Source organism: Callorhinchus milii, unplaced genomic scaffold (genome assembly GCF_018977255.1).
Source record: "Callorhinchus milii isolate IMCB2004 unplaced genomic scaffold, IMCB_Cmil_1.0 Scaffold1, whole genome shotgun sequence".
Classification (NCBI taxonomy): Eukaryota; Metazoa; Chordata; class Chondrichthyes; order Chimaeriformes; family Callorhinchidae; genus Callorhinchus; species Callorhinchus milii.
The window spans coordinates 22,107,085-22,133,502 of record NW_024704742.1 but is presented as its reverse complement, the minus strand read 5'-3'; the positions used below and the strand labels follow the sequence as shown (position 1 = coordinate 22,133,502).

Sequence of the window (26,418 nt, the reverse complement as noted above, 5' to 3'; positions counted from 1 at the left end):
TATGCTCACCATAAAGTTACTGTGGGACTAAAAAGTGTAATGAGGTAGACATTGGTGTTTCACCTCTGGGACCTAGATTTAAATATGGCCTTGATTGAAATGGGACATAATTCTCCTCTGTTGACTCTTGGTGTCCTGTGTCATCTTAATCCAGTTTCTGATGGTCCATAACTTGGGACTGAATTAGCAATTTTACTCAGAGACCTGGGAAATGAGTGACACACTGAGGGTGCTATTTCTAAGTTTGGAGCACAGAGAAGAAACTTTCAGTGCTATGTCTGAACTGGGAGTGATTTATACTAACACTAGTTGCTCAAAGCCTCAACATTAACTTAATATGATGAGCATAAAATTCGCAAAAGAAGTTTTTAAAAAGAGGTCACATTGAAAGGGGTCTGCTGTCCTCAGGAGATGGATACTAACATTCTAAGTGCTTTGGGTATCTTTCATTCGAATTGTTCATTCCTTACCACTCTGTGCAGTAATATAATATTAGGTTCACCACATTGGGAAATAAAGCATTATGGTTGGTTGATCACTTCATTATGATTTATAATGTATCATTAGTTCCCTTAGTGGAACTTCAGTGCACATCACATATATAGACTGACAACTCAACCAAGTGCAATGATTACATTAATAGAGCACCTATTTAAGGTTAGTACATAATGAAGTGTCGAATAATAATCTCTATTTAAAGTGTATTCTCCACTTCATTTATGTGTACTAACTTTAAATAGATGTACATTATACTGCAATTTAAAATAATTCATCACAATAAAATAGTTCTAAAAACAAATTTATTCTTTAATCATTGAAAAATGAAAACGTTGTTGTAGACAAACCAGCAATTTCATCGCCCTTTGGTCTCAAGGAGTTTGTAGGTTAAGATTCCACTGTATACGTTTGTGTCATGTGGCAGCTTTTCAAATGATGTGCATCTCAATGTAAATGTTAGTGTTTGTAAACTTTAAACAGATGTTTTTGAAATTTAATGGACGATGTTTTCTTAAATGTTTAATCATTTTGTTAGCTTTGTTGAGAAAGTGTTTTTATTTTTTATTGATTAACTTTATACTGGCCATATTCGTGTTCCAAATGCTTCCAATGTCATTTGTATTCAGGCTTACAAACAGACTGGATGTTCAAGGATTAAATTATTTAAACTCCCACAACACATGCACTTTTGCTTTTCAAGCATGAGTTATAATTTAATTAGAAACTTCTGGTGCAATGCTTGCTGTTTAAATATTTAAATGTTCTAAGGATCACTTTCGATTATCTACTTTTATGAAATTCCAGAAGATGTCATATTTCCAGCTCCCAAAGTTGAGCTTCAAATTGTTTGTTGATGGAGAGGAGGTCCTGGTAATTACGTGCACTCATTTATGCCAATAGAGGATAAAAACTTAAGGGAAATGTAATGGGTATATTTCAGTGACAGCTAGCAAGGAGCATTTGCTGTGATTAAGGATGGATTTGAATCTAGTTGAAAATGTACTCTCATTGGAGTCCCCCAGTGGAAGTTGCCCTAAAATGTTAAATTCCCCAGAAGAATATTTGTGCAGCTGGAAAGCTTTGAAATCCACTGGGGACACCATCCAAATTATTCCATTCCCTTCAAGCTACTGTTCTGTCATATTTACTTTGTGATGCCTAACTTGGTGCAAGTAACCCTCTAAAAGAAGACCTACTGTTTTTTTCATTCAGATTCTTCGAAGATGCATGAAGGATTGGGTTGAAAGGAAGAAGCCCCCATTTGGAGCGATCAGCAGCTGTGTGCTCCTTATGATCATATACACAACCTTTTGTGATACTTTCTCCAATTCAAATATTGACCTAGATACCTTTAGTCTAATAATAATTATTTTTATAAGTAAGTAATGTATAAGATTTGAGTAGACATGTTTATAATTTTCTAACCAGTCAAACATATTGCTGTCAGTTATCGCAGGGTTGTAGCAGTTTTTCAGCTGAGGAAAATTTGTGAATTATCCCCAGTTATCCCATTCCAATTTCTCAATCACTTTTTATGCTTAATCCAACTACCAGATTAAATTAGTAAAATAAATTTTCCAAACCACTTTAATACTATACTAAAAAAGCTGCAAATCATGTTGCTAAAAAAAAGTAGAAACTAGAACCAAAAAAGATAAATATTGTAAAGGGTATTTCTGTGCTGTTTAAATTTGATTGGTAAAGAAGATAACTGAGTTCTAAAGTATTTTTAAGATTATTCCATATGAGCAAAAGTCCCAGAACCTAGGAGTTCCACAGTACCAAGTGAATTATAAAATTCTTTCACAGCAGGAGAAAGAATATCTCCTATTCAAACCTTTTAATCTTTTCCCTTTTTCCAAAAAAAAAGCTTTCCTCCCCTCTCTGAGTAGTGACCCGTATGAGATTACACTTTCGCAGACTCTGAACATATTCTAGAAACCACCTATTTTTCATGTCTGAACCTAGACAGTGAATTTTACTGGGCAATATAATCGTGGAAGGGAACCCCATCATACTTGATCCTGTCCACACATTGTAATAGAAGTCAAAACCGATAGGGGTCAAGAGTAGGGAATCTGATTAATATCTACCTTCCCCTCCAAGGGCTATTGAATATTTGCATCATCCCCACTCTAGCTCCGGCCTGCTTCACATCCCCCGCCTTGCTTGCCCCACTATTGGCGGGCGGGCCAATCTTCTGCCCCCCACCCTCTGGAACTCCATCCCGCAGTCCCTCCGTCTCGCCCACTCCCTTGCCGCCTTCAAGACCCACCTCAAGACCTTCCTCTTCGATCTCCCTGCTTCCGCTCCTGCCCTCCAACCACCCCGAAACCCAGCTCGGGTCCGAAACTCTGTCTGTCCAGGCCTTGGGACGTCCTCCCGACGTGAAAGACGTTTTACAAATGTAATTCTCTTGTTGTTGTTCAATCGGCATAATCAGGAATCAAACCTAGACATTCCAGGTATTACCTTACATTTTAAAAATGGTCGTGTCTTGCCTTTCTATTAAATAAAAATTGTTCTTACATTGCAAGATTATTTGATTAAATCGCAGAATACAAATCTGATTCCATGTGCAAAACTCGAATAATAGACTCCTAGCTTAAACTGCAGGGAGATTGTGAGTTGTTTAATCAAGAAATCATAACCGAGGGAGAATTCAATTAGCCAGAAGTTAAGTGGCCAGACAAGGGACACTCAGAGGGGAATGTTGAAACCACAAGCAATTTTATTGAGATGATCATTGACTGCTATTTAATTCATGCAAATCAGAGCGCTAGAGCAGATGTTAGAGTAGATGTAGTGTTAGATATGTCATGCAGTAGATACAGAAAAAGTTGGAGTCTTAAAATGTATATTAGATACAGTAGATATAGCAATGCAGCAAAACTGATCAGGAAGTCTGGAAGTGGGTGAATATTTGGTCTCTGCATACAAAATTAAAAATACAGAGATCAGTTACTTTAAATTACTGGTAAAGGCAAATAGTTTAATTGTGAAGCATTCTAAGAAGGATTTTGTTGCACAACACTTCCAAATGAAATTGAGACAAATATTAGAGTGATGGAAAAAAAATGTATTTCCATCCATGAGAAGAATAGCCAAGACCTTAACTAAACAAGGAAATTAATGCTAACATAAAGTCAATTGTCACTCACTTTCTGTCTGTCTGTCTCTCGTTGTCTGCCTGTCTGTCCCTCGCTGTCTGCCTGTCTGTCTCTCACTGTCTGCCTGTCTGTCCCTCGCTGTCTGCCTGTCTGTCTCTCACTGTCTGCCTGTCTGTCTCTCGCTGTCTGCCTGTCTGTCTCTTGTCTGCCAGTCTGTCTCTTGCTGTCTACCTGCCTGTCTGGATTACGCAAAGGCACTCCTCGCCAGTCTCCCCAGCTGCACTATCCAGCTCATTCAGAACTCTGCTGCCCACATACTTACCCAGACCAAACTGTGTATCCCCATCTTACCAGTTCTGTCTCTCTCACTGTCTGTCAGTTGCTATGGTTTTACAAGGTAAACTCGCCTTCTCAAGTTAGTTTTACTTTTGTTAAATTATTTGATGTCATTATTGTTTCGTTTTACGCCCTTTAATAGAAAGCATCATTTGCTTATAGTATAGACAGATACATATATTTTGTGTGTTTTCTTAACTAAGAAATCAAAATCTGGAAGTCTGGCAGCAGACTTGAGAACACTTGTTGCTTACTGTTGCTTACTTGCAGTTAGTTACCAGAACTACTTCATATTTAAGAAATAGTGCAAAATTCGCCCTATTGTAAAAGTGATAAAAATGGAAAAATATATTACTGTTTAATATTCAGATCAAATAAGTCATAATTACAATAATAAAATTATAAGTAGTTTGAGTATTTCATGTTTGTGCTACATGAAACCTAGTACTGTACTTTATGTGAAACTTGAAAATGTTTATTTAAATTAGAGGGCGAGTTTACCCGTTACATGTTACAGTATATAAAATTAATTCATCTTTACAATACCTGCATTGCGAGTAATCAGTACTACTTTATCAAAATATTAAATTTCATTTTTATTTTTATTTCAGTATTTTTCATTCAGCTGATCTTCATGTTTTTAACTTTTGCCATCTCTACAAGGTAAGTATTTGTACTGGTTTTAAGTGTTTTTAAGAATTGTGCTCTATTCCTGAATTTTAGATGGAATTATGGTGTCAATGGCTTGCATAAATTGAAAAACATTGTACTTGTGAAAGTATCCAGAAGAAGTTTTTTAGAATAATATATTCAATTTCTGTTTTACTTCCAGGAAGAAATCGGGCTTTAAAGCCGCAGACACAGTTGCCATTATGTTCTGTTCCACGCATAAATCTCTTACTCTTGGTAAGTAAATTCCATTTTAGAAACGACAATGTCAACTTTACAAATTATTGAATATACAATATTGTATTTGTATTACTGTGATTTACCATTTGGTTTTAATAAACAGTTGTGAATATGTCTGCTGATGCAGTCAGGACTTGGACATGGATAACTACTAGAGTGATTTTACATATTTTACAATACAATACAAAATTATATTTGTATAGCGCCTTTCACTTCTGGAGGTGCTGGACAGTCACGGATTTGGAATATTCCTTGCATTTGGTATAGTGTCTTATTATATTGTCTATGTCCCAGAACGCTTCAAGGTATTTTTACTGTGAAGTGCAGTGACTATGTATTTTGTAGATGGTAGCCAAGTTGCGCAGTGCAGCTTCCCAGGACTGCTTTGGAGTGTCAGCCTAGATTAAGTATAAATCATGGGACTTGAACCGACATCCATCTGGCACCGAGGTGAGAGTGCTACAAACTGATCTCGGCTGGCGTTAGGTCTGTCGAGAAGTAGGTAGAGGCTCTTACATTTTAAGACTCCAACTTTTTCAGCTAGACATTATGAATCTTCTTGGCTCTTCAGAAAACTACTCAGTGATAGAGAAAAGGCTGGGATAGCTATTTTAAGCCCTACCTTTGGAAATTTGTGGGAGCATTGAAAACTGGGAAACAGGGGAGGAGACAGATGGAGTACTTCGTTAAAAATAATGTTTGCACTTGACAACACAGACTAACTAAAGAAATTACCTTTACAAATAGAGTTTGAGTTCATACATTATTCCCTTTCATTTCAACGATTGGAGAACACATTAATGTGTTAACTGAAAGAGCACTATTATTCTTGTTTTGTTTGTACCACTCCATTCCATTCTGCAATTGCTGAATTACTCTTGTAAATTTTCAAATGCTTTACAGTAAATGGCCAAGTATAAATGTTATTTATTTTGATCACAATTCAGAATATGATGGAATTATGTTCAGATGCCATAATCCACTGGTTAAAGTTAAGATTGCAGTAACCTAGCATCCCCACAAAATATACAATCAATTCACATTACAGTATATTTTGTAAAGCTCTTTAGACGTCTCGAAGACGTGATAAGGTGCTGTATCAAATGCAAGGATTATTATTATTATCCTATCCTACTGATAATTTGAATTTAGCATGGCTGAATAAATCAAAGAAATATGATATTCACATAATGAGGACTTCTCACTTTTATATAAACGTTGCACATAAAAATGTAGTAGATTGATATGGAAAATTCATAGATTAACTTTTGTGCCTTTGCGGTAAAATTAGACATATTTTATCTACTCCCATTATTTTCTTAAAATCCTGACAAGTTAATGTTAATATATGATCATAACATCCGACGTCTCAGTGCTCCAAGACACTATCCCGAGTGAAGGGTGCTAAATAAATGCATGTTGCAATAGAAGGATTGGACCTTAATGGTATAATAAATTAGGGGCAACAAGTGGATGGTTTCCCTTCATAATTATGGTGGGTAATTGAGCTGTAAAGAATTAAGATTTCACAGTTTTTTTAAATGCCTCATCTTCATATATAAAAAAAATTGGTTCCGACTACTGTGAACACCTAATGTGATTCTTGTCTTTTTTTGAGAGAAAGAAAAATTGAGCTGGTAATTCACCATTCTCCATATGAACTGAATCTGTGTGGCTGTAAGTCTAAATCCTGGGAGATCACTCTGTTTTCCATCAATTTGAATGGAACTGGAAGCTGTCTGTTTGGGGCTACAGTATAAATGTAACTTCCAATATCCTAACTGCTGTTTTTTTTGTCCATGAAAACACTCAATTTCTTTTGCCCCCCCTCACATCAACCTCAAAATAAAATTTATTTTACTTTAAAATTAAAGTCTTTCTCAATCTCTAATTTCCTGCTTTCAGAAATACCTGTTTTGTAGCACAATCTATAATAATAATCCTTGCATTTGATATAGCGCCTTATCGCATCTTTGAGACATCTCAAAGCGTTTCACAGAATATACTGTGAAGTGAATTGACTGTATATCTTGTTGGAGAAACTTGGTAGCCAATTGTGCACAACAATCTACGATTAATTGAGCAAAGTAACCCCTGAACCCTTGTAGGGCTCTTTAAAGATGCACTTGTAATGAACTGCTTATAGTGACTGGTCAGATTTCATTTTATCAAACTGAGTTTCACCTGCTGACTGAAACATTTATTCAGATCCAAAGCTGGTGAAATCTTCATATGCAACAACAGCAAAAAAAGACCTGTACCTTATTTGGGGTATCTGGCCACTGTAAATGTGTTATTTCTTGGCATTAATCATCAGCCATCAAGAGTCTAAATATCTATTTATGATTTAATGGGATTGTGAGAGAATTCACTAGGGCTCTGAATTTTCTCATAATATTGTAGAGTTCTGTAAACTTGCTTCATTATAATGTGGGTTTGCTTATAACACGATTGATTTGCAAACCCCAATATTTTCATATGCTAGTCTGATGACTGCAAACTAGTCTTCAGCTTTTAGACTTTGTATTTGGCATTCAATTTATGAAGTGTTTAGACCTATAAAAACTTAGGAAAAAAATTAATAATGAGAAGTAGAAAAGAAATGCCAATTGAAATTGTAATATCTACCTATCAAATATGAAATGCTGTATCGTACTCTGGGTATCTGGAATTTGAACTTAGCCAGACCAGGCCTGAAACCTAAAAATGTTTTTTAAAAGAATTTCATGAACCAAAAATGTCCATGAGTCGCGTGAAGACTCCCTCCCGCCAGCCCACTCTCCAGGCATGCGTCAGTGCCTTGCTGAGCAGACTCACCAGCCTTGCTGGTGTGGATTATTGTGGTATAAAGGAGGCAGGATTTATCCTAGGTCAGTCGTACTCTTGCCAGTTCAGCGCATTCCAAAGCCTACAGATGTAAACTGACATCTAGGCGTACAACTCAAATTCCCAACTGCTTTTGTGCATATTTCCACTCGCTCCTATCCCTTTCTCCTACTGCCACTGTTGCCTTAATGCTTGAGTACAAGTATAAGATACAAAAAGGGAAATGGTAGAAAAGTTGATAGGCAGGATTTAAACCTTTCCTAGATATCATTCTTTAACCCAGTCTGTCTATACTTCTCCCATCCAGTGCTCTGATAAAAGTTTCAACCGTGTTTAGTTGGTTTCATTCAAGCCTCTGAGTCAGAAGGTTGTGGATTAAGGCCTCATGTCAGAACTTTGAGTTTGTAGTCTACACTGATACTCCAGGGAGTGCTGCATCCTTTGAATGAGACGTTAACCAAGTTCCTGGTTTGCTCGTTTGAAAAGGGAATGGAGTTTCTCTTGGTGTCCTGCCCCAGGATCCCCAGTTATATTAAAAAAAAATGGTCATTCACTTCATAGCTATTTGTGGGACATTACTACGCACAATTTGGCTGTGAAGTGCTTTGAACCTTTCTAACATAAGACACTATATCAAATGTAAAGATTACTTTTATTATTATCTCCTGACTCCTACTCACACATAGAAAGAGATCTGGTCAGAAGGTGGGATTAGGGGAGATTTGTAATACATGGTTTGTGGTGGAAAAGGCTCAATGGACCAAATGCCTTTCTTCTGTTCCAAATTGTCTATGTTCCAATTGACTAACACTATTTATCTGCAATTTTCCCAACTTCACTAAAATGTACAATTAGCTCATATTTTTACCATTATGTACTTTTGAAGTTCTACGTTTACGAATGATGCATCATCTTGTAGATTTCTCATGTGCCAACAGCATATACAAATATTGTTTGTTTACATTTGTAGATTAATTGATTCTATAGGCTTGAGAGTTGTGGGGATAGGGCAGGGCAGTGGTTTGAACGAACAGCTAGATCTGAAAGACTCAATTGGCCTATCTGCTCTTCCTGTTTATTAGTGACTAGTTGTGTCCATTGCAGCTATGCTTGCAACCAAAGGATCCAATATGGAATTTAGATTGACACATAGACAGACATTTTGTCTTTATCTATATTCATCTAGGAGGACTCACCCTCCTTCCCCCCCACTGCCCTCCACCCTTCCCGATCCCGACCCCCAGCTCGAGTCCGAAACACTGACTGTCCAGTGCCATGGGACATCCTTCTGACGTGAAAGGCGCTATACACATGTAATTTTATTGTTGGTGTGGGAGAACTCATTTTGGTCGTGCTGTTCATTGAGTGGACAACTCATTTTGGCATGCTGTTGCAGTCCTTTCAGCATTGAAGTGCAGCCGCGCTGTTCTTTGTTCTTCAGTTTGATTTAATGAGCCTTCTCTCTTTTGTTCTAGCATTTTTACTTATCCTTGAAAAGTTTGATTTTTGCTTAGGCATCTTTATAATGATATATATCAATGTATAATTTATAATCACTGGGATGTCCTCCAGACGTGAAAGGTGCTTCAAAAATGTAATTTTGTTGTTGTCACAGCTTAGCTTTATTTGTGTTTTTTATTCTGTTCCCGCCGCTGCTTGGCTAAGTGCATGCCCTGTGACACAGGATGCCACAGCGCCATGATCAGCCGACATGGCCACCAGGTGTAACTGCACGATGCCACAGCCCCACTTTAACTCGGCGGCCACCAGGTTAACTGCAGCGAAAAATGCAAAACTGAAATACATTTTAGGTCAGAACTCATGAACGATAAGTGATACCCGAAAACAAATATGCCCATGTCACTCCTAGATGCAAGACCTTTCCGATGAGGTAAAATCATGCCTCTACGTCAATTGTTTATTGAGATCCTTCTTAAAGCACAGACAGACACAGACAGACATTGTCATTTTATTAGTATATATATATGAAGATATGACAGTTTAATGGAGAAAGATTTATTTTAAAAAAAGGTATTCTTCTTTGCAGTGTATAATAATTTTCAAATGATTTGGCCATGTTATTACTGCTCAGTCTTTTGCAGTATTTTTAGTAGATTTTCAAATTAAAATTATCAAATTAAACTAAGTTTTTTTTACTCAAAATAATAATAACCTTCCATTTGCTACAGCACCTTTCAAGTCAAAGGTCTTCACAGGATACATTGTAAAGTGAAAGGACTGTGTTTTGTGTGTGAACCTGGCAGTCAATTTTATGCATAACAATGACCCATAAGCAGCCAAAGAGTGAATTTGCAGTTTTATTTGGGGAATTTTTGACTAGGAAACCAGAGAAACTCCTCTTTTGAAATATTTTGAGATCTTTAACAAATAAGATGTGGTTTGGGTACACAACCAATGTGTTGATGTCACCTTAAATATAGAACATCTCAATATGAGCTGTAGTCATGTAAATTATAGTCAACAACTGAGTAGAACATAAAATCACTTAATGATGATCCACTAATATTTTCGTGAAACACAGTTTGATTCATTGCTTTCATTAGTATATTTGCCAGGGTGCATTTTTACTGATTGATTGCAAATAAGGTGACAATTTGACCCTTAATCATGGAATGTCGCATTGAACCTGACATTGAGCTATGGCTTGACATTGTTCGGTTGGAAATCCTACATGTTTAAGCTCCCATGAGTTTGTTAAACAAGAGGAGGGTGTCCTAATGGGAATATGGAGTGTTCATTGTGACTCAGTTAATATAGTAGTACTGGGTTGTTCAGCTCCAACCTCATAAATATCCATTCCACAATATGAAATTACTTTGCAGAGGGCAATTGTATAGATAGAGGTCAATGATGTTCCTTGGGACATTAAATGTCCCAAGCACTTGAATTCTGATAAAATCAAATAAAGAAATCCACTGTATTTAAAAGAAATAGCCGAGTTTTTCCGATGATTCATCAACTGTGTAGTTTGAACCATTGACTTAAATTACATTTATTGTATATTACGAAAGGACAGCAAAAATTACTTTAGCCGTAAAAACTGCTTTTTTATATATGTTGCGTCTTGTGGTCTAAATTAAAGCGATTGAGTACTAACACCTACAGTTCTGTGAAGAAATGGTCAATTTATTGTTAGATAACACATTTTATGCTGAAAGGATCAAATAAATTGTTAAATTCAGGTTAAATATAACCAACAACAACTTGCATTTATATAGCTCCGTTCACGCGTGGTTGAGACCCAGAGCGCTTTATTGAAGACTTGTAATTGTAGTGTTGCCTTTGTGCCATAATAATAGCATAATTAAAACAAAATAATTAGTTACTGTTTTACAAAACCATCTGTTTATTAGCTATTTAATTTAGGAGCACTTCAGTACAAGATTTTTCTGGATGATTACTAATTGACCTATTAAAAAATACAGTATTTCTGTTTTACTAAATAGTATTAAATACTAATTGTAACTGCCTAACCTCTAACACTGATCATTTTAGTTCACATGTTGTCTAATTGCTTTGGGATTACCACTGATAGCAAGAGGTTTTTAAACTACAATGAGATAGGAATTATAGCTTCATTATACTCACAAAAAAAAGCTTTTTCTGGAACGTATCTTTTTAAGAGAAAATATTTGTGTGACACAGTCAGCGATTATTTACTAAAGGCTATTTTACAAGATATTTACCTTCTCATGTCAATTATTTTCTATAAAAATTGAAATTAAACATATCTAGGTTGCTTTTTCTGTCCAATTCTCTCCCACCGAGTTTTATGAAGGCATAGACCTACTTGGGGTCTGGATATGTTGAGCCATTATTGTATTTGTGTATCTTAAGCCAGTTCTCAAACATTCCACCAAATTTGGATGAGGGAACTATTTTCAACAGAACCATAGAAATTTACAGTAGAGAAGTAGGTGATTCAACCCATCATAACTGTATTGGCTCTCTGAAAAAGCTTATCTGTTTAAACCCATTATCTTGCCTTTTACTCCCATACCCTTTTATATTGCTCCTTTTCAGTTATTTAGTTCCTTAACAGCTGATGTGGATTCTGTTTCACCTACCATTCTCAGTAGTGCATTCTCCATCCTAACAAACTGATGGTTCCTTTTTCATATGAATGTAACAGAATATTTCTGGGCATATATATATTAGCACCAATATTACCTCAATAATTTAACCCTTTGACAGATTTTCACTAGACCACTCACATTGCATTCCTTTTGAAATGAACGTTCTAGCTATGACCAAAATAACTTGACAAATGTACCAGAAGTCATAATTCACAGCTTGACTTTTTCAATCTCCAAATATTTTACAGCTCATTGGTGGTTACCTAACATAGGGTAACTTGAGATCACTTTAACAGTTCAATTGTTTTAAGAGGCACTTATCCCTGTGCAACCACATTTTTGAAGCATATTAATGCAAATTTTATTTTTTTGATGATTAATTCCAGTATACTTCTGTAAATGTATTTTTACCCTAGTTTTACTTGCTCTGTTTTCAAACTAACCAAGAATTTTCCAAATGCTACTTGCAAATAAAATGGCCTAGGTTTTGGTACCACAATTTCCTTTTGTCACATTAACACAGAATGTCTAGAGTTTTATAATGCTATTCTTGTCATTAGTTAATACTCATATTCATAATTAATGTAGAAAAGGCAAGGAATAATAATTTTAAGTGCTTCATTAATTAAAAATATAATCATGCCTGTCAAAACCAACTGTTAACTTCTACTCTTTCACCACACCAGTTAAAATCATAAAATCCTTTGATTTCTGAACTTTAGTAATCCTACGATTATACACTGAAGTAATAAAAGAAACAGTTTAACAATGATCTGGGAACATGATCGGGTTGGTATTTTGGAAGGGATCTTCTCAACCTCATTTCCATCATCTACATCTCAACCTGTTGTGCTTTAACCTACATTGGTATCCCTCCACTGCTGACCTAACTACCCTCTCCAACAAAACTCATTTACCTTCTGTTCGTCCTGTCTTGTCAGTTTAATGCCTGAATCCTGACTTATAGCTTATCCCTGTCTTCAAGTTATGTCAATGGTTACATTCTACATTTACGAGTTTTTTTTTCGATCTTCACACTAGAATGTGCAAGGTTTAACCAGAACAAATGAAAATATTGTAGTTTTGTGATACTTACATTTTTTTTTCCAAAATTAGCTTTTTTTCAGGTTTGTATCAACAAAAGAGTATTAAGTTGGCTTGAATCATCGCTTTAGATCCATTCTCATCACAGTATAAAAGCCCAAAGGGAGAAAGAAGACTGGTAGTTTGCAGTATTTCTGCACCCAAGAGAGATGCTTGATGTACAAATTTACATATCACACACGCAACCTGTAACAAAGAGATGGATGAATGAAGATGTCACTTCATAAGGAATTATTTCCAGATTTGATCTGTGACAGTTATTATGAAAAACTGATTAGAGTAGACACACAAGAAATCTTGCGGGGTTAATGACATCTCACTGTCATTTCTTCAATCACATCACAATAATCTGTTGTAATAAAGCATAATAGGTTTTGCATCTGTGCTCCCATCAAACCATTAAAAAGGTTCCAGTTCTTCAGCAAAATTCAATAAAACTGAACAAAGAGGTCACAATTCACATTGCTGTTTTTATTATAATCAAGAGATGTTTATTTCAAGTCAAGAACTTATTTTACTCAACGAGTAGATAGTAGTTGTCAAATCTTGCAAATATGGGCCATAAAGTGAATATGAACAAGCTATTTAACTTGGCCTGTGAGTGTAGAACTGGAGGACACAATATATTAACAAGGCTCCGGTGAGATTAGAACCAAACTTTCGTTCTCCACTGGGTTGTAGATAATGAACAGACTCATCATCATGTAATAATGTTGAGATGGTTAGCACCTAACTCTATAAATATCTGTTCAGAAAAGCAGTTGAGGATAGGGATATTAATAATCACTTGCATTTTATATATCACTTTTCACATAAAATAAATATACACATGAAATAAAATATTTGAACAATATGAGTTACTTAGTACAACAACTTGTGTTTTGTAGCACCCTTCACGTGGGGTAGCATCTCAAGAGTGCTTAATAAAGCTAGTTCGAGCTTTTAAACAACAGTTGCTGTAAAGCGCAGTGATGATAATAATAATCCATACATTTCATATAGCGCCTTACCACGTTTTTGATGCGTCTCAAAGGGCTTCACAGAATATACTGTAAAATATAGTGACTGTGTTTTGTGGGCGAAACTCGTCAGCCAATTGCGCACAGCAGGGTCCCACAAACAGCCATGGATTGAGTGACCACATTATTATTAATCTATGATAACTTGTTTCAGCCCTACAGTGTAAACTGAAAAACCCAAAACAAAAATTGTCCGGCCTTGTAAACTAGTATTTAATTAGAACAGGATTAGAATTGATCTGCACAGCTAAAATCTATAGGTAAAAAGCTAAAGGTTTAAAAANTGTGTTTCAAACCTGCACATTTAATTCAGAAGCTAGACAAAGGGCCAATGCCCATATTGCAAAACAATGGATCATTAAAGGCTAATGATGAGCCTTTTTTATCTTCTCTAGGAGTACAGGAGAAGACAATTGAAATACTTTTGTCTTCTGACAATTGCATAATTTTTTAAAAGAAATTTGCTATTCATCGAGTGAAAATTTTCGAAACTAATTTTGATTGGAGACCAACAAACTAAAAAAAAGTTTGGTACTCAAAAATAAGCACGCATTTTTAAATATGAAAGTTATTTTTATTGTACCTTATTATATTGAAATGTCCCACAGGTTTACTCTCAAGTTTACTTACTTTTACTGATTTTTTCCTTTGCAATTACAGTCAGCTTGCCACAAACAATTGTGAAGTGAAATTTGATATTTAATGGTCACTAAATGCAGTTCAAACTTCAAACTTGAGTTAACATCTCATCCCAAAGGTAGCAGCTCTGACAATTCAGCACTCCAACTCCAAGTTCTCCACTGGAGTGTCAATTTAGATTGAGTTCAAATTCTGTCATGGAGATTGAACCGTAATCTTCTGATCCACTGCTACCGATTGAACCAAGCTGACACTTGTGTAACAGAACGGGAACATTTGAGTGCAAATCACTGCTATGTACTCCATGGGAATTATACTCTGACAGGGGATGGTGCATTATGTCAGAAAACCTAAGGAGAAGAAAAAAACTTATAGGTCAGAAATAATAATAGCATCACATGTCAATTGATGAAACATAGATTTCTGTTTAATCTACACAGATTACACACATACAAACTGCTTTTATGCAGAATACCAAATATATAAAATGTGATGGCAGTGACAAGTGCCCTAAGTAAACAAAGTTACTGTTGAAACTTGTGTACAAAGATCAGATTAAATAAGAGAATAATAGATAACGGGCATGCACACAGAGGGTGATGCCATAAATCATGAGAGTGAAGTCGATGATAACTTTGAAGTCACTCCAAGATGTACATTGTTTTAATAACATACTGTGAAGATTATAGCAGCTCCTGGAAACACTTGCACACACCAGACTGGTAGTGGTGCATGTGTAGGTGTAGGGGACTTAAAGAAAAGTACTTCTAAAGTATGGCAATAATAAATGAATACCACTGTACTGTGCATATGATCCCTTGAGGAATGAGTTAATCTTGGTGAGTTATTTTGTGACCTAAAGGTAATGCTGATCTTCCGTGTCCTTTGGTCACCAGGGGGTTGTAACCATCACCAAACATTTTTGAAAAAATGAATTATAAAAGGAATTTTATTTAAAGAATTCCCCTTTGGAGCACTGGGACATTGTTCAGCAGCAGCAGCAGCAGGCACCCCAGAGTCTGAAATTGGGCTTTAAGAGTCTCTTGATACCAATATTTGCCCAAATAAAAGGCAAACTATCTCTTTTGTGTGTTCTAAAAGCATAAACATTTTTTTAAAATTATACAGTGCAGAAATTTTCAGTCATTTCTATTTTACAACAAAGTATATGAAAACAGTGGAAAATTTTTAGCAAATCAAACTCATGATTATGGGAGGAAATTAATGCGCTGCTTTTCTCCTAAATCTTTTGGTAATTATGTATTTGGCTATATTTATGTACTTGAAATGTTTTCCTACTTCCTTTTGCCACATTGTCCTTCTCCCACGTGTTAGTGTTGCCAAAATTAACACATGAATCGCTTACTAATTACGCATTGACTGTATAATTTAGAAGTTACACACATTTGTATTGTATGCCAAAAATAGCCTCTGTTTATACAACAAGATTGTATTCAATTGTGATCAAGATTATCCCGATAGAGTGCGTTCTTCCAGTAGTAATTATATTGATCGTTGATCCAAATTTAAATTAATTTATTGGGTTATATGAAATTAATCAGCATGCTGACAGGTTTATTCAGAAGATAACAGATTTTTTACAGGCTAAATCTTATATTTCGCCCATAAAATATAATGACTAAACTCGACAGTATATCCTGTGAAGAGCTTTGAGAAGTTTCGAAGACGCAATAAGGCGCTATGTCAAGTGCAAGAATTATTATTATTAATCTTACCAACAATATCTGGATTTTTCAGTTTAACTGATGGGCTTAAAAGAGTCACCAAATTGTGGAATTTAACCCCAAACTAAGAGGAATCAGTCCTGCACACTAAAAATGCTCCTGCATATGAGCAGCACATATCCATCTGTAGATTAAAAATGCTAAAGTTTTTGGAGCAAATAGTAGAAGAATAAATTACCACTGTGTGTTTGCTTTGTGTACGGAATGTTACATTAGAAGCAAACTATTGCTAGCAGATGTCTATTGAAAATGTTCCTTATGGAATATCTGGCAATGTCAGCTTCTGTTGGGTGACTTTTAGAAAAGTGAGCCATGCATGACATAGAAATATTACATGCTGTACATTAGTGATTTCCCAAGTGTTTGCAATGGGTAGTAATGTGCTGAGAAAGTGCTCTATATCAGTCCACACTCTGTACTTGTCTGACGGTATAAATGCTCTTGGTAGAAATTACATTAGTTATGAAGAATCCACTTACAGTACATACCTTCCACCTGCTTTACAGACATTGCATTGTAGTTCAGAAACATTCAATTAATCTTTTATAAACATTTGCAGCTCAGTGGCCTTGTAAATGCACAGATAGTGCAGTATCCTGCATAGTCGTATATCATTGTGAAAACTTATTCAGGCTGTGTCAAAGAAAGGAGCAGGATATCAGAGTTGTGGCACATCGAATTGCATTTGTTACACTTGCAATTCAGACATGATCATTGTAGGTTTCATGCTGTTTAATATGCTACATTTACAGCCATAATGCTCAAATTGTTCATCTGGTCAGCTGCCTCTCTTTATCCACCTCTCCTCTTTACTTAATCTTCGCGGACCTGCCCTTGCCAGGTTCGATTCCTATCTCTCTCACCATCTCCACTTTGTTCCCTCTTATGGTTTCTCCTCCAGCCCCCGCACTGTCACATCTGGCGTCCCCCAGGGCTCTGTCCTTGGCCCTCTCCTCTTTAATATCTACATGCTCCCTCTTGGTGACATCATCCGCAGACATGGGGTCAACTCCCATATGTATGCGGATGACACCCAACTCTATCTTTCTGCTTCTACCCTCAACTCCAGGACCACTGCTGTCCTGACAGACATCAAGTTGGACATCAAGTCCTGGATGAGGGCAAATTTCCCACAGTTGAATGTGAACAAGACTGAGGCCCTCCCGATTGGTTCGTGCCAGCGCCTCAGCACCTCAGGCTCTGGCAGCAACAAACCTCCATGGTTGCACACTTCAACTCACCGCCAGTCAGGAACCTAGGTGTCTTGTTTGACCCTCAACTGTCTTTTCTTCCCCACATCCAAGCCATGACCCGCTCTGCCTTCCCTCACCTCCGTAACATCGCCCGACTCCGCCACTACCTCACCCCTTAGGCCGCTAAAACTTGTTCATGCCTTCATCACCTCTAGGCTCGACTATGCAAATTCCCTACTTGTCAGCCTTCCCAACTCCTCCCTCCACAGGCTGCAGATAATCCAGAACTCTGCAGCCCGTGTCCTCTCCCGCACCAAACTCCATGACCCCATTTCCCCCATTCTCGTCTGACTCAATTGGCTCCCTATCCTTCAGAGGATCCACTTCAAGATCCTGGACCTTACCTACAAAGCCCTCAATGGCTTCGCCCCACCTTACCTCTGCGACCTCCTAAACCCCTACCAACCCGCCCACTCTCTCCGCTCAGCCGGCTCTGGCCTGCTCCACGTCCCCCAACCCACCCGCCCCACCAATGGCGGGAGAGCCTTCAGCCACTCTGCCCCCAAGCTCTGGATCTCCATCCCCCAATCACTCTGCCTCGCCCCCTCCTTAGCCTCCTTTAAGTCCTGCCACAAAACCCTCCTCTTCGACCATGCCATTGGTCACCCCCCTTCCCCTCCCCTCCCTTCTCCCCCCCCCCCCCCCCCCCCCCCCCCCCCCCCCACCCAACCCCAGCTCAGGTCTGAAATGCTGTACACTGTCCAGCGCCTTGGGACATCTTCCCAACGTGAAAGGTGCTATACAAATGTAATCTTGTTGTTGTTGCTGTTTATATTTGCTATCTATACTGACATTAATCAGAAGCCATCTTGTGAACCAACACAAATTGCTTTAAATATTCCTACTTCCTCAATTATTAAAGTAATAATAATAATTCTTGCATTTGATATAGCGCCTTATCACATTGTTGAGACGTCTCAAAGCGTATACAGGATATACTGTAACGTGGTTTGACGGTATTTTGTTGGTGAAAAGCGCCAGCCGGTTTATACACAGCAATGTCCCATAATAGCCGTGGAGCAAATGACCAGTTCTATCTGAGATATTGTTGGCCAGAAATCTGGAAGAAACTTTCTTCTGTGGGATCTTTAACATCCACCTGAAATACTTCAAATGCTCATTATTTTACTCTTGTTGGAGACACTTTGAACTTTAAGAGGAGGCAGCATTGTAGCTCATTGTATTTTTGTCTGCAAATTCTGCATGTTATTTAATTACTTAAGAGACACAGAATATAATTCAGTGGTTTAAGATTGCTTTTTATTCCAGTTTATGAATAGCTTTGTCAAAGGAAGGAATCTTTGGGGAAATTTAATTGGAAGGACCCTGAAATCTACTATTGCTACTACTGCTACCATTGTTACTACAAATAATAATCCTTGCATTTGATATTGCACCTTATCATGTTGTTCGGACGTCTCAAAGCGCTTCACATAATATATTGTAAAGTTAATTAACTGTATTTTTGGGGGGAAACTCAGCAGCCAATTGCGCACAGCAGTGTCCCACAGTCGTGGATCAAGTGACCAAATTATTTTCTTTTTTTTGGGGAGGGATTATTACCCCGAGAAAGCGATCCGCCAATTGACTAACAATCGGGTTCCTGCTTACTGCTAGGTATTGGTCCAATATTTCTTTGTGGAGTGAGGAAACTTTCCTAAGGTTTTGCCCTTAGAAAGTAACTATATTATGTTTTTTGGGTTATATGATTTCTGTGCTCTCTAAATATATTGCCAGAGTCTTCAAATGGGTATTTTTTCAGTCATAAGATCATGTAACGTTACTATAATATTGTTAATAAAATCCTTGTTTGGAAATAGTCATTACAAACCCTAAAAAACAGAATATATTTTTTCTTAGATAAGATTACTAAATTTGCAGAGCGTTCCACTTACAAGTAAAAAAAAATTCAGCGTGAAACATGAAATGAATGTTTAAAAAAATGTAAACACTTTTTGTTGATGTTTGTTTTCTATTCTCAGGAATCCCAATGTTGAAGATAGTGTTTTCAGGGTATGAACATTTATCTCTCATCTCTGTTCCATTACTCATCTATCATCCCACCCAGATTCTGCTAGGCGGCCTGTTAGTTGGAACAGTGAAGACCTGGATGGTCACGCGTCAAAAAGTAAGGCTTGCACAACGAGATAAGTAACCTTACCCACATCAACGTATGTTAGTGAAATTACCGCAAATATTCCTTGAGATAAAAACCTGCGGGAAATCAATTTTGTTGTCCTTGTTTTCTTAGTTCGATCAGTTTAATGCCTTTTCTGTCATTTCTGCCTTGTGGTCCTGCAACTTCTTGTGGCAATTACAAATATTGGTCCAATGTTTTTTTCTGAAATCTTCCTGATAATAATAATAATCCGTGTCTTTGATATAGTGCTTATCACATCCCAAAGCGCTTCACAAAACATATTGTGAAGTGTATTTTGTGGGTGAAACACGGCAGCTGATTGCACACAACAATCTCCCACAAACAATCATGGATTGAGTGATTCTTTTTTGAAAATTGGGATTATTACCTCTGGAAAGTGATAACTGATGACAATAATTTGTACCAGTATATGGTTCCAAGGACAATGAGTTTTTTTGGGAGAGAGGTCTGTCAACCAATTCACAAATTGAAAGCCATTTCATCAAACTATGAATTACATAAATTGGGGGAAATCCCCAAATCAATGTATTGTACAAACAATTCAGTCTCCCTGGATTGATATCCATGTTACAGAACACAATCGCAACATTTGACGATTCAATTAATCTAAATATTTTAATATTAATCTCTACGTTTATTGTGCTTTTGAGGACGTCTCAAACTGTTTTACTGTAAAGTATAGTGTCTAGGCCATTCTTGGTTAAAACAGGTAAAAAAAAAACCTCCACACTGCATTAATAATGTGCTTTAATTCAAAACTCTGAAGATCACCCTTCTTGAGCCATATTTTTCTTCTTTCAACAGCAACTATCATTTTGGAAATTGTCAACTTAATATCAACTAGTGCATAATTATAGTCGGTTTGGTTTGAAACTTCCCAAATTAATTTCACATCGGACCTTATTGCTGTTAGAAATGTTATCCTATTTGTATAAGAAGTTAACAAATTGTTATAATAAAATAATGTATTGAAAAATATATTCAGGGTCAAATCCAGAGTGCTGTATTTTGCAGATGATTAATTTTATTTGTTATTCACAATAGAAAAAAATTCTGGTGTTTTGCCCCATATTGTTTGGTTTTAAATTGAATATTACTATAGAGAAGATTTACCAAGATTTCTGTTGCCATGAGATTAAAATCAAAATTAAATTCTGTTTTTTTTTAAATCCACAGGCATTAAAACTCACAAGACAAACCAAGATCCCAGTATAACATCGGTGGAAACCCCTATTTTGTATGAATGTATGTATAATGTAATGTACCATACATATAGAATTGCAGCAAACTATTCCAATTAAGATCTGTATTTAAGAATTGTGCATATAAGTCATTTATTTTTGGGGGTATATGTGATAAAGTGCCTTAAAAGTACAACTGAAGAATCCTGTTTGATTGTGTGTTTACGTAAAAAGATGATTGATGGATGAAAGTAGAGGTCTCTAGCACTGATTGGTTCAACTAGTTAGACTTGAAACAAGGAAACGGGGACTTGTTCAAGGTGTATATGTGCTGACATAATGGTTAATTGATTGGAAAGCCATTGTTACTGAAGTTAAAAATTCAAAAACGTTTAATGCATCTACTTCTGTAGATCTGGCCAAGAGAAGTGGATACAATGGTTGCAAGAAATCTGTTTTTAAAAAGTGTAGAAATATTGTAGCTCAGCTAGTGTGAGTTTTCATGAGAATTACGTTTGCCATTTATTCATACAGTATCAATATTTTTTTAAAAAATTGATGAATCCACAAATGCAACAGATATTTTATTGAAGCATCATTCAAAATTCATTGAGTTATCAATATATTTGAAAGGTTTTATTTGGCTATTTTCCCTTTTTTCCCCAAATAAAGGACAAATTTTGAATTGATGTTTCCCCTTAGGCTTTAAATATAATGTTATAGCTTTAGTTGCTCTCATTCTGTGTTAAATTCAGAAAGCTTTTGTGCCTGTTCCCATGAGAATTTCCCATAGTGTGTTTTAAGTGCTGCTATGGTGGATAAGGGGTTTGTATTAATCCTGTTAGTGTCTGTTCCTGTTAAAACCACAGTGACTGACACTAATCGAATTGAACAAGAGTGGACATTTGTATGCACTATCTTGCCAAATTGATGAACATAATCAGAAGCTACCAATTAAATAGTGCTGATACCCATCAACCAGACAAGTTTCCATGCTCAGTTGAGATGAGATTGAATTCAAGCTGAACATTATGGTTGAACAAGCGTTGTGCAGTATTGTGAATAAACATGAAAATGGACATAGCATATTTTACAAACACATGATAGTGCAATCTTTCGCTAACTACCTACTGTTCAGTTTTCTTTGTATGCGTTTATGTATTTCTATATAATGTCATGAATTAATCACAGAAACTATCATTAAAATCATGTGTATAGATAAATTTGACATCAGAAAAATTGGCTACCTGAAAAGGTGGTACATACTCCACAGTTGTATATATTACTGTATTATAATAATAATGTGCAAATCTGCAGTAATTGGTGAATCGAAAACTGAAGTATATACGTATGGAGATTGATTATTTTTTTATATGATTCACCTTCCAAAAGAGCCCAGTTTTTTGGTGAGCCTCATATTTTAAGTTACCATCTCAATATTCTTTCTGTCAGGCACCACTACCCTTTATGTTACAAACCTGATTTTTGTGCTGTCCTGAAGCAGAAACTGCAGCAACAGTTAACAGTCATTGGTAGAACTGGCAGAGGTTAAAATATTTTTTATTTTCGTCAGCCAAGAATCTTTCACATGCAGAACCCCATCACTGTACTATCCAAACCAGACTGCGAGTCTGCCACATACAGGGGGAATTTATCTCTATCTAGAATGGAATGTGTATTTTGTTCCTGGAGGGACTACCCTGCACAGGTTGGCAAAAACTAAGTCTTGGGGAGTGTGCTTGGGATACTGCTGGAGTTTAACCAACTATAACCACATAGCTTGCCATTGAGAGCAACAGTCTGGCAATCTTCTTGCTGCTTGTCAGGTCGGACCATCTTGCCCATTAGGGCTTTAGTTAACAGGAACCAAATGAGAATCCCTTCTCCCTCCAAATGCTGCTGGCGAGCAAGGTTGGCTGGATGTTTAACAGTGCCCTGGGGTACTGCTGACCTGCCTGGCTCAGAAATCAGAGTAGCGAGACTGCCACAGAGGATTGACTCCATTGCAACATTGCTTTGCCAAGTATATGAGCTTGGAGTCATCTCAGTTAAATTCGGCTCCAAGGAAATCCCACTTAACTCCCACCCACCCCCCAGGATAATAGGTTAAAACATCATGTGATTTAAAAGTAACCAAGTAACAATTTACTCTCATAGTTTAAATGCCTTAAACACTTAACCTTGAGTTTCATGATATATGGTGTAATCTGAACCCCTCAATTGGATTGCTGCTTGCATTGCTTGGATTGCTGCTTGCATTCCTACTTGTTGTTTACAGTCTAGATGATAGAGCTTGTTTATCTACCATAACAGTGCAGGAAAATTATTGTAAAATATGTCATCTGAAATAATAGGACCAATAGTAATTTTATGTGACTAATGGTGCTCTCCATCTAGTAACGATATATGTTCCATTTTTAATCCCCCCTCATCCATGTTCTCATCAGAACTTTTGAAGACTATGATTACTAACACCTAAAAATGTACATTGTTTTGTGATCTTTATGGAAAAAAGACTGAAGAATGATAACATGTTTACAAATTAGAGTGCTTATTGTACTAAATTGTACATTGTGTATGTTAGTATGATGTGAATGGTACATTTGTGCAGGATTGTAGCAGAATAATTGTACGTAGGCATAACATTTTGCAACCAAAATCTTTTAATTTTATTTGATATTAGATTTTATTGAGTTAACACAATAGATCGGTAATTGTTGTCTGGAAAACACATTCGCAAAAGCACAATATATGTTTAACCATATCATGCAACATATTGATTTCAAAATCCTCCCTACCTCCGACCTGTTTACTCTCCACTCCCCTAGATGGAGAGCACCACTAGTCACATACAATTACTATCGGCTGGCTCCAGCTTCCTACTTGTCCTTTTTTCCCCTCCGCTCCACCATACTTTCAGCTACTACACCCCTTTGAAACTTTGGAACTCAATCCCTTCGCCTTGCTTCCTCCTTCCTTGTTTCAGATCACGCGTGAAGGCCTTCCTCTTCGACTGTGCCTATGGTCACTTGTCCCTCCCTCTGGCTCGACGTTAGGCTCTGCCACTGTAAAGTGGCGAGATGCTATGAGATGCTATCCTGCATGAAAGGGTACTACGTAAATGCAAGTTGTTATTCTCCACTTCATCTGCAAATTTTTGGCTGCTCTCCAAGCCAGCTTCAGCCTCCTCATTTGAATCTGGATTAATGTTCATGTCTGACTGCCTCCACACTCCATCTTTGGAGGCCAAACATTAAGCCACACGCCACTGCTCTGGAATTGTCATCCAAGTTAGGGTCCCTTTCTGTCTCCTTATTAAAAATCTCTTATAGACCTATGTCATTGACTTTGCCTTTGATTGGCTGCACTTGCCTTTTCTTTCTTTCTCACTATTCTTCGCTCCTATTAAGTGCTTTGAGATATTTATTTTAGATAAATAAGTTTACCATACAAGTACCATAAAGTGGAAGAGATCAGGAGTTGAACAGTATACTAAAATGTATTGACAAGGAAAAGCAAATTGTACTTTGTACAGACATTAAACAAGGCTATCATACAAGTAGTACTTCTTTTGCTTTCAAAACTAGAGCTGCTTTGAGAGGCCATCGGAGTGAGGGAAGAATAAGGAGATATATGGGGAGATAGCTTTCAAAGAAAGCAATCTAGAATGACAGCCAGAGACCATCTGGGATCACCTGATCTAGGAGTATCCCTGCTCCCTATATTTGAAATCCAAAGTGTGTTTTGGCATGAAAGGACAAATTACATGAACTTGGGAAAGGTTGCTGTTGCAATAGTGCACAATTGGCAACAGTAGAGAGGGATAAAACAAACTCATAATTTTAGCACATGTAGTTTATTCATAAGATAATATCTATAAGATATTAGATACAATATATTACTGACTCAAAAATAAAATCTAATTAGAAAGAAACAGCAAACGTTTACAAACGGTCAATAGTATTTTCAAATAGCTTACATCATTGCATAAACTTGCATTAAAAATGAATAGCTGTACATAATCATTTTAGGAAACACAATTGAATTATAGAGACCTGATATCCTTAGGCCATAATTGTGTGGCATTGGTACGATTTAATAACTGGCTTTAAAATTATAGTACAGATTTTTTTATTTAATTAATTTTTGAATGCGTTTTATGATTTTCAGGCATAAAGGGAGGTATAAAGGCTAGAAAGTATTATAAAATGGATTTTAGTTACAATTTGTTTTATTGTATAATATATTTGAAATAAAAATTCTGTGTATGTTTAGAATGATTTTTTTCATAATTATTTATGGTTTTTATATGGGGGGATTTCTTGGTGTTGGAAAAATACTAGGTAAAGGGGAACAGAATAACAGAAATTTCAATAACAAGTTTATTTTTAAGCTGATAACTTATAACTACAGCATATTTAAATTCAGCAAGAATGCAAACCGTGACATTAAACTGAAGACAGTCAATTTTCTTTCTTCCTTCTGAAACTTCTAAATACTGCTGGAATTCATATCTCTTCATGGTGTTCGATATTGGGTTCAGAGTAAGAATGCTTTTTGGGCCATTTGATCTCTTTCCATAATACCAAAGTTAACATCCTCCTGTTACATTATCAAGCTGTTTCTTCATTGAAACTTTGTTCTCTAGCTTCTCCTGGACTTTGTGTTAACCTGTTTCAGGTGCTGATTATGCTATGTATCTAGTCTCATCCTAAAATTACCATTCACAACACTGAAACTGCCCTCTGTGCTGTGCATGAATAACATTGTGGACCAAGCTTCAATAGCTTTTGAACTAAAGGATACATCCAGATAACAGCGGCGAAATATCTTCAAAATACCTAACCCATGAAATGAGGACACTTAATTTGGCCTCAGACTTAATTTGATGAAATGTGTTCTGTCTTACATATTGTCAATATGTTTGTTCACCTGTCTTCAAGTTTAACAATAATCTTGCATTTCATATAGCGCCTTATCTTGTCTTCCAGACGTCTCAAAGCGCTTCACATTATGTAAAGTGGAAAGTAGTTGAATGCTTTCCTCGACATCATGTCAAATCCTGATGACTGAGTCCAAGAATCATCAACAATGTTTGCTGATTTACATGCTTCTCCTTTGTATTCTGCTTAAATATTACCTGGAGGATGTCATCTTGCTGCTCTAGCATATGATCAATCTTTGGCTAAGTTTACATGGATTCCACTATGACTGTAGTCTTCTGCAATTCTCTTCTATCTGGTTAGCTTATTGATCGAACATGTTTGACACTCCCAGTGTCTCGCCTTAGTCATCAGATTTGAAGATACAGGTATTTGTTTCCAAATGAGATCTTAACCAATTTGTGCATGGGTCAGTGTTCCAGTCGTTTGATCTCTTATGGTCTGATGGTTTTTCATTATTTCCACCCTCCCCATTTTTTCTATCTGTTGCATGGTATTACCTCCTTAGAAAGGTCAAGATCGTCTTTTAAATCTTCTCAAACCGATTACCTGATAGGAGATCCTTCAGGGGATATTAAGCATGTCAGCACTTTATAT

General features: G+C 36.6%; 1 protein-coding gene across 1 annotated transcript in view; it reads left to right on the top strand.

Moving 5' to 3' along the window:
- Positions 1-21,051, top strand: part of slc10a7 (solute carrier family 10 member 7) — a 99,238-nt gene extending 78,187 nt beyond the window's left edge. Inside the window, exons 8-12 of the mRNA XM_007899159.2 lie at positions 1,711-1,876; positions 4,556-4,607; positions 4,777-4,850; positions 19,519-19,664; positions 20,874-21,051. Of these exons, the coding sequence (XP_007897350.1) occupies positions 1,711-1,876; positions 4,556-4,607; positions 4,777-4,850; positions 19,519-19,664; positions 20,874-20,912 (477 nt within the window). The 3' untranslated portion in view covers positions 20,913-21,051. The remainder of the gene's footprint in view (positions 1-1,710; positions 1,877-4,555; positions 4,608-4,776; positions 4,851-19,518; positions 19,665-20,873) is intronic.
- The last annotated feature ends 5,367 nt before the right edge of the window (positions 21,052-26,418 follow it).